The sequence below is a fragment of the Mus pahari genome, chromosome 13, assembly GCF_900095145.1.
Source record: "Mus pahari chromosome 13, PAHARI_EIJ_v1.1, whole genome shotgun sequence".
NCBI classification, from domain to species: Eukaryota; Metazoa; Chordata; class Mammalia; order Rodentia; family Muridae; genus Mus; species Mus pahari.
The window spans coordinates 23204737-23213014 of NC_034602.1; the positions used below are offsets into that span (position 1 = coordinate 23204737).

Consider the following 8278-nt stretch of genomic DNA (forward strand, 5'->3'; position numbering starts at 1 on the left):
TACCTGTGCTCGTTTTGTAATGGAGGTGTGTAATAGGATTTGGTTGACTAGGGTTTTTTTAAGGCCATCTCATTAAATGAATTGCTTACCTCTTACTAATGATGTGCAGTTTTAATGCAATCCTTGTGGCTTTGATTTACTTACTAGGAGGAAAGAGAGGCTTAGTGTGGGTTAAGATTGAAGTCAAACAGCTGTAGGATGGAGGGTTTTCCCTATTTGTAAAAGACGAGTTCTGCTTAGCAGTTCATCACACACACCCAGTGCTCATGAACCAGGGATCTTCTTAACCAACCTCTTTGTTTACTTAACAGGCCTGGTTCTGAACTGACAACAAGCAGAACTGTGATTTCCTGGAGACCATGTATGAGTGTCACAAAGGAAATTGCCCCAAAAGAGACTTTAGCAGAGGTAGAAAGCGAGTTATCCTGCGTGCGTGTGTGATTTCGTCAGGACATAGCACTAGCACCGTGAAGCTGCTCTGGGTTCTCTGGTGCATCTCAATGTTCTTGTTCTTTTTCAGGATTCAGGAGCAGTTCCAGAAAAATCCTGACAGTTACAACGGTGCCATCCGTGAGAACTACATCTGGTCGCAAGACTACACTGACCTGGAGGTCAGGGTGCCAGTGCCCAAGCATGTGGTGAAGGGGAAGCAGGTAACAACAGCTTGTGGGCAGAGGCTTCACTGCAGCCAGTCTGAGCTGCAGGCAAAGAGCGGGTAGACTACAAGAGAATTAGGATTGGCTTTTCTGAATCTTGTCCCCCAGGGGTGGTTGCCTTTGCTGTCTCGGCCTTTGCTTCTGCCTGTGAGCCCTTTTTACCTGGTCTTCAGGTTTTCCTGGGGACAGTCAGTCCTCTTCTTAGTCTGAGCAGCCCTAATCTGGAGAAAAACTCACATTTGATGTCTTAGCCTTTTAGTAAGGACTCGGCATTCTTTTGGCCTCCTTGTAGACAGCTAGTCTCTTGGTTTTCAAGAGCAGATCCAAACATTATCTTAGCAAAGTCTGCTTTCAGGTTCCCTAAGAAAACTCCAGTTAGCTGACCTCCCAGTGAGGGCTAAGGGGCCTTGCATGATGACTGTCACCTCTCTTTACTGGTATGAGGCTCAGTGCTCCACACAGAATAGGGCAGCAGAGCTATTTTGTATACTTTGGAAGTAAATAAATACTGAAATCTAGTCTTGGGTCAGGGGATAAAGAAGAACAGTGTGGATATGTTCTTAGACACAGAAACTGTCCCCAAGACAGTAAGATGATAGCAGGAAAACAGGATAGGCATTCCTCACTGTTCCTGTCTCACATGGATGCTGGGTTCACACAGGTATGTGTTGAGCAGGCTTTCCTATCCACATGCCTCTTTGCTGATGTTGGCTAGAGGTCACCAGAGGACATGTCATTCTGTGTGTGAGGTCCAGGTTTGGCATTACTTGATGTACCTACCTCGTCAGTGCTCAGGCTCATTGGCCAGGCCTGTCACTTCAGGATGCTTATGGGAGGATAGTTCCATTTCCTCAGACACAAATTCGATGATGTATACATTTTCTCCCCCTGTTGACAAACAAAGCTCATAATCTTCTTCAAATACAAACACTCCCTCTAACCACCTGCCCCCAGCCTCCCAAACTTGTCAGGGAATGTATGTTCCAGCCAGTCCTGAGGCAAAGCAAAGAAGTATAGAGATTCTGTAGACAAGCAAGCTGGGTGGGATGACACGTTCCTAGGACTGTAGAGGGTGCACATAGGAGGTGCACTAGGGCTTGCTAGCCCAACAGCAGGCCTCTTAGCTTAGTGAGAGGTCCTGTTTCTCAGGGGTAAGGCAGAGTGATGATAGAGGAAGACATGGGGCCCTTCTATGGCCGCCATGTACATGGATGGCCATTACCACACACAAACACATGTAAATCTAGGCTACAGTGACCAGATTACTGTTTGCCTTGTGTCCTGCGGTTCTTCATAGGGCAAGAGCCATGTCAGGTATGTATAGCTGTGATATTACCAACTTAAGCTGATTTCTGAAAGTTATGTTTAGGACCTAATTTTTCGGAGGGAAAGAGAAGGTTATTTAGAAAACTTTGGTAGAAATAACATTATTATATATTGTTATAAATAAGCAGGATTCACTTAAAATAATATTAGGTAACAGATTCAAATAGGATATAACAATTTGAAATCCATATTAAAATAAAGTTTGGCATGTGCCAGAATCCTTCCTTATTTTAAACGTCAAAAAAACCTTAAATATGTAAAACAATCCTGTGTTTTATAGATGGGAGAGAAATGACTAAATTACCCAGTGGTGGCTCGCTCCCTTGTTAAACCCAAACAGGGCTTTTTAGATACCTATTTGAGGGGGCTGTAGAGATGGTTCAGTGATTAAGAGCACTCACTGCTCTTCCGATGGTCCAACACCCACATGGCAACTCACAACTCTATAATGTTGTCTTTTGGTTTGTAGATGTACATGCAGATAAAGTACCCATACATAAAATACATGAATAAATATTTGGATACCTATTGAGTAGAAGAATTGCTGGATAAAGGGACAAAACTGTGCTTTGGTTCAGATGAATCTGTTTCTAAGCTTAGACTTCTGTCTGGGTCTCACCTCTTAATTTATAAATTCCTGATTTAATGGAAGATGGGGTTGTGTGAAACGTGTAACATGGAAGTTGAGTTATACTTGTTTTTTAGGGGACAGTTAGCTCTGACATTGGGGACAACTTAGATGTCACCCTCCATCCCACATAGGAAGACAGTCCACAAAGCTCGGCTCACCTTGGTCTGGTTTGGATGGTGGGGCAGGTGCTGATGGCCTTTCCCAGTTTACCTGACTCACATCATCCTCAGTGTTAGTGGATCAGGTTTGTCTTCCAACTCATTTTGTGGCAAGAACATCAGTAAATTATAAACAAATGTAAGGACTGAGGGAGTTGCCTCAGTTGATAAAGTGCTTGCTCTGTGAGCATGAGCACCTGAGTTCAGATCCCCAGTACACACTTATAAAGACTTAAGCCATATCGTTTGCCTGTAATTCCAGTGCTAGGGTGGCAGAAATAAAAGGATACTGAGGATTTACCAGTTAGCCAGAGTAGCTTATCAACATTCCAGGTTCAGTAAAAGACCTGTCCCAAAATAAGTGAGCAAAATAGAGGAAGATACCCAATATTAATCTCTGGAACACACTTACACATACACACACAACTATTTAAAATTTAAAATTTTATTTTAAATTATATATATCTTTGGCTTGTGTTTGTGTATTGTCTTAGTTAAGGTTTATTTGCTAAGAAGAGACACCATGACCATGGCAAGTCTTAGAAAAAAAAAACATTTGATTGGAGCTGACTTACAGTCTCAGAGGTTCAGTCATTATTATAGCAGGAAGCATGGTAGCACACGGACAGACATGGTGCTAGAAGAAGAAGCTGAGAGTTCTGCATCTTGGTCCATAGCCAGCAGAAGTGTCTGTGAGTCACACTGAGCATAGTTTGAGCATAGGAGACCTCTAAACCCTCCCCCACAGTGACACACTATTTCCACCAAGACTATACCTACTCCAACAAGACCACACCTCCTAATAGTGCTCCTCCCTATGGTCTTTCAGGGCCATACTTACTCAAATCACCACAGATCTAAAAATGTGAGTGTAGGTGCTCACAGAGGCTAGAAGAAAGATATTGTGTCCTTTGGAGCTGGAGTTAAAGGTAAGTTACCTGACATGGATGCTGGGAATTAAACTCAGATGCTCAAGGGGAGAACCTCATCTCTGAAGGTTTCTCTTCATAGCAAGCCCAGTTTAAAATGAGTTTCTTTTTTCCACTACTCAAAAGAACTGTATTAGCAACCACACCAAGGGTACCATGGTTTGTAGCTTCTGCCATACCATGTAGTTGAGACTCATGTTTCTCTCTTGTATTCTGATCTCGATGGTGGTACAGTCCTGCTTTTACTAACTAACCCTGGATCTGGCTCATTCTTCCATGGACATTGTCATAGCACATGGCTCAAGTGGTGTTACCAAGATAGATTGCTGGCATTGAGCATTTGTCTCTTATTGCATAGGCAGTAATGGTTAGCAAAATGGTGCTTTGTGTATGTTCAGCACAGATGGAGTGCCCATCTCGGTGACTCAATCCTTTAGCCCACCACACTGAAACAACTATACACTCATGGGAGTCCAGCTAAGAATCAGACCTGCCCCCACCCAAAGCAGGCTTAGCTTGTTTCTTTAAAGCACAGTGGTAGGGGGAGGAGCTTTCCAGATCTGCTGCCAATTTTAATGTTGGCATTTTGTGACACCTACTGATGTTGCTTTACCTGTGAATATCTTTATTTCATACATGGTAAGAAATTTCCTTTTTCTCCTTAATAATAATACTTCTTCATGCTATTTTTAGCAATATCACACACTTGTTTTACATATCTCTGGTATGTTTAATGTAAGAGCTGAACCTATGAAACTGTTAGAGGAAAAAAGTAAGGAAAATACTTTAAGAAATAGGCACATGCAAGAACTTTTTGAGTGGGACTCCCTTCACTAGGAAATAATAAGACCAACATTGACAAACAGGTTCTCATGTAATTAAAAGCCTTCTTCACAGCAAAGGAAGCAACTAATTGTGTGAAGAGACAGCTTACAGAATGGGAGGCAATTGCTAGCTATGCTACGGAACAGAAGACCAATATCTGGAATATACAAAGAATTAAGAAAAAGCTACAAGAAATCAAACAATTCAGTTGATAAATGGACTAATGAAACAGTCTGAGTCACTGGCAGTCACTTAGACTGGCGCACTAAACATGGATTGCTAATAATCATAAAAAATGTTCTCCACCAGCCTTCATAAGAATGCAAATCAAAACTGCCTTGAGTCAGGGTGGTGGTCACACCTCTAATACCAACACCTCAGAAGCAGAGGCCAGTGAGTCTCTGAACTGCAAGCCAGCAGTAGCTTCATAGTGAGAGCTTGTCTAAAGAAAACTAAAAGCAAAATACATTGAGGTTCTATTTCCTTACAGCCAGAACGACAGTTATTAAGAAAGTAACAAATGCTGGTGAGGCCGTGGACTGAAAGGGAGCTCTTACATACTGCTGGTGGGAATCCGAACTAGTTTTTACCCTGGCAAGTCAGTGTGGAGGTTTCTTAAAATAATAACAACAGCAAAACACCATACAAGCCTGAGAAGTAAGCCTTGCACATGACTCAACTGGAGCACTCCGGGGGCATCAGTGGATAACAGTGTGTTTTTAGGCAGCACTGTCACAGTAGCTAAGATGTGGACCTAAGCAAGGAGTTGCAAATGCAGAGAAGAGGAGAAAGAAATGTGATAGAGACCACATTCAAAGTCTTAAAGCCATAAAATACAATTGTGTGCATGGTAGGAACATATCAGATGTGGCAAGTTCAGGCAGTCTCAAAGAGGCAGATACTAGTCCTATATTGTATGTACACACATAAAATCATACACATACACATGTGACATGAAAGTGACTAATGAAGGAGGGAGGATGGTACGTAAAGGGGCAGCAGATGCTTATCGTGCAGTATGTTTACTTAAAACTTTCAAAATGTCTTGGTCTATAAGTTTCTTATGATTTGTAATGTTTTTGTCACTCCTCTCTTAAAACTGTGAAGTTTCTTTTTGTGTCTCTTGGGTTCCACTGGCCTAAGGGCTTTTCCTCAGAGTTGCACTTCTTGACTGGTTCCCTTCCAATTGTTCCCTAAATGTACCTGTCGCAGTTGCCTGTCAGCAGTATTTTATTTTTGGTTTGTCTCTGGCATCCATCAGATCTAATCATGGTGGTAGCCATGACCGCAGCAGCTTTCATAGACTGAGCCAGAGCTGGCTCTGGTTGGAGATGGGAGGCCCTGTGCAGGCAGCTGTTGCTGGTCCATGGGTGGGAGACAGGGCTAAAGGAGGAGCATGGCACAGAGCCTAGGCCCTCTTCTCCAGTGTAGCTCAGTGCTGCTCTTTGAGTTGCCTCCTAAGCTGTTTTCACTCATCTCCTTTCTGGAAGCGAGTGTAAGGACAGCATAGTTCTTTCAAGGGTAATGGAGGATGGATGGAGTGTGTGTGCCAGGGGAAAATAGGAAGTTTCTTATTTTGCCTACAAGATTTTGCATACAATGATTCCTCTTGTGAAGCTTCTCACCTGCCTCAGTAGAGCATTGTCAGGTGGTATCTTCACGTAGTCTGCTTACCTGTCTCTGCTGCACAGGAAGAGCAGCATACTTGTCTTCCTTCCTTACGGAACCCCCAGAGCACAGGTGACGAGCAGTGACTCCATGATTGCTCCCTTCAGTCAGCGTGCTGACTTTTCATGACACTGTAGACTGCACTACCCTGGAGAGTTAGACTGTGCAGGCTTTTTTTGTTTTTTTGAGACAGGGTTTCTCTGTATAGCCCTGGCTGTCCTAGAACTCACTCTGTAGACCAGGCTGGCCTCAAACTTAGAAATCCTCCTGCATCTGCCTCCCAAGTGCTGGGATTAAAGGTGTGTGCCACCACTGCCCGGCTGCTTTTGTTTTTCATACGAGAAAACTTTCTGCTGAGACGGCACTGGGATGGGGACCAGAAGCCAGTGAGGCTCACTTTCACCTTGTTTTTACTTCTTTTGAATGGAAAATGCTAGGATTTTATCACAAAGTTGTTATTGAACATTGCTGAGTAATTAGTGAACCTGTCTCCTGATTTTCTTTTCTCTCAAAGACTGTGGGTGCTCAGGTCCTATTGCATCCCCAAGTTGGCTCTGACCTCACACCAAGAGCCTCTTGCAATAGCTGTTTGGTCCCTCCGAGGCTTTGACTTGCATTGCATTTGGTTGCATTCTCCTGAGCTTGATGTAGGCGCTGGAAGCCATGCTGAAAGCTTTCACACACAGCATTCCCTTATTACAATTGCTCTGCAGAAAAATGTGGGAAGATATTGAGGCGTGATGGCTCCCAGCACTAGAGGGGCAGAGAGGCAGGTTGATTGATGTCTGTGAGTTTGAGGACAGCAAGGCTAAATAGAGAGACTGTGTCTCAAAATTAACCACAAACAAACAAACAAAAAAAAGTAGGAAGACTTTATTGCAAGAAATTTCATAATAGAAAAGCTGCATTTAAATTTACCTAATTTTTGAATGCACAGCATTCTTAAATAGTCACAAGTGTGAATGTGACCATTGGAAAGCCCCTGGCCTGGCTTTGTGCCTCTTGTGCTGTGAGATTTTTTTTTTTTTTTTAAAGATTTATTTATTTATTATATGTAAGTACACTGTAGCTGTCCTCAGACACTCTAGAAGAGGGCGTCAGATCTTGTTACAGATGGTTNTGAGCCACCATGTGGTTGCTGGGATTTGAACTCCGGACCTTTGGAAGAGCAGTTGGATGTTCTTACCCACTGAGCCATCTCACCAGCCCGTGCTGTGAGATCTTATAACTGTCTTGAGACCTACTTTAGCAGAGGCATGTGTGATCAAATATAAACATGTAATTCTGCATTCCCATCTTTAGCACAGATAATAAGTTCTACTTAGATGGCCCTATTATTACTACCCATTGTTCATCTGGCACCATCAAGGTAGTCCTGGTTGGTCACTTGTTTATCTCCATGTCCTCAAGGGCTCCTTCTTGGTACACTTCATTGTCCTTAGTCTTCTGTTCAGGTGGCTACCCCTGGCACTAAGAGTCCCTATCCTCTGCTTTTGTCCCCTTTGAGCAGCGGGGTGATTATTAAACTATACTGAAGTCATTGTGGCTCCTCTAGTAAACAGCAATGCTCTGAAACATTTTGTTTTGCATATGTGCATTTCCGTATGAATAAGTTCCGTAAAGTGCAGTTGCAAGACCAAAGGTAGGTTTCTGTAATTACTGCAAAACTACCTTTGTAGTACTGTACTAAATCTATATGCCAGTACCTATTAGAATGCACAAGAGCTTCTTTTTAACAAACGTGTTGACAGTGCTCTTCCTCAGATTGCTGGGCCTTGTGAAGGTTTGGTGAAAATTATCATCATAGTATCTAGTGGGGTATGAAAAGTGCATGCTTGTAAAACCAACACTTTGGATGCAGACAGCTGGACTATCTAGGAAGACTGTCTTAAGCAACATTTAAAAAGTAATGTTTAGATTCAGTGTGAAATTATATTTCTATGAGTTTGTTCTCTCCCAGCTTCCCCATTTCGAAGTTGTTGCTCTTTTTCAGGAGCTCTCTGTAGATAGAGAGGAGCAATGTGTGCTGTGTGTGCTGTGGTGTGTGTGTGGTGGTGCTGGTGGTGGTGGTGGTGGTGGTGGTGG

The 8278-nt window shown here is 43.0% G+C and overlaps 1 protein-coding gene across 1 annotated transcript in view; it reads left to right on the forward strand.

The window, feature by feature from the left end:
- The window catches only part of Nudcd3 (NudC domain containing 3), a 92083-nt gene that overhangs the window by 51465 nt on the left and 32340 nt on the right, over positions 1-8278 (forward strand). Inside the window, exon 3 of the mRNA XM_021210634.2 lies at positions 521-653. Within this exon, the coding sequence (XP_021066293.1) occupies positions 521-653 (133 nt within the window). The remainder of the gene's footprint in view (positions 1-520; positions 654-8278) is intronic.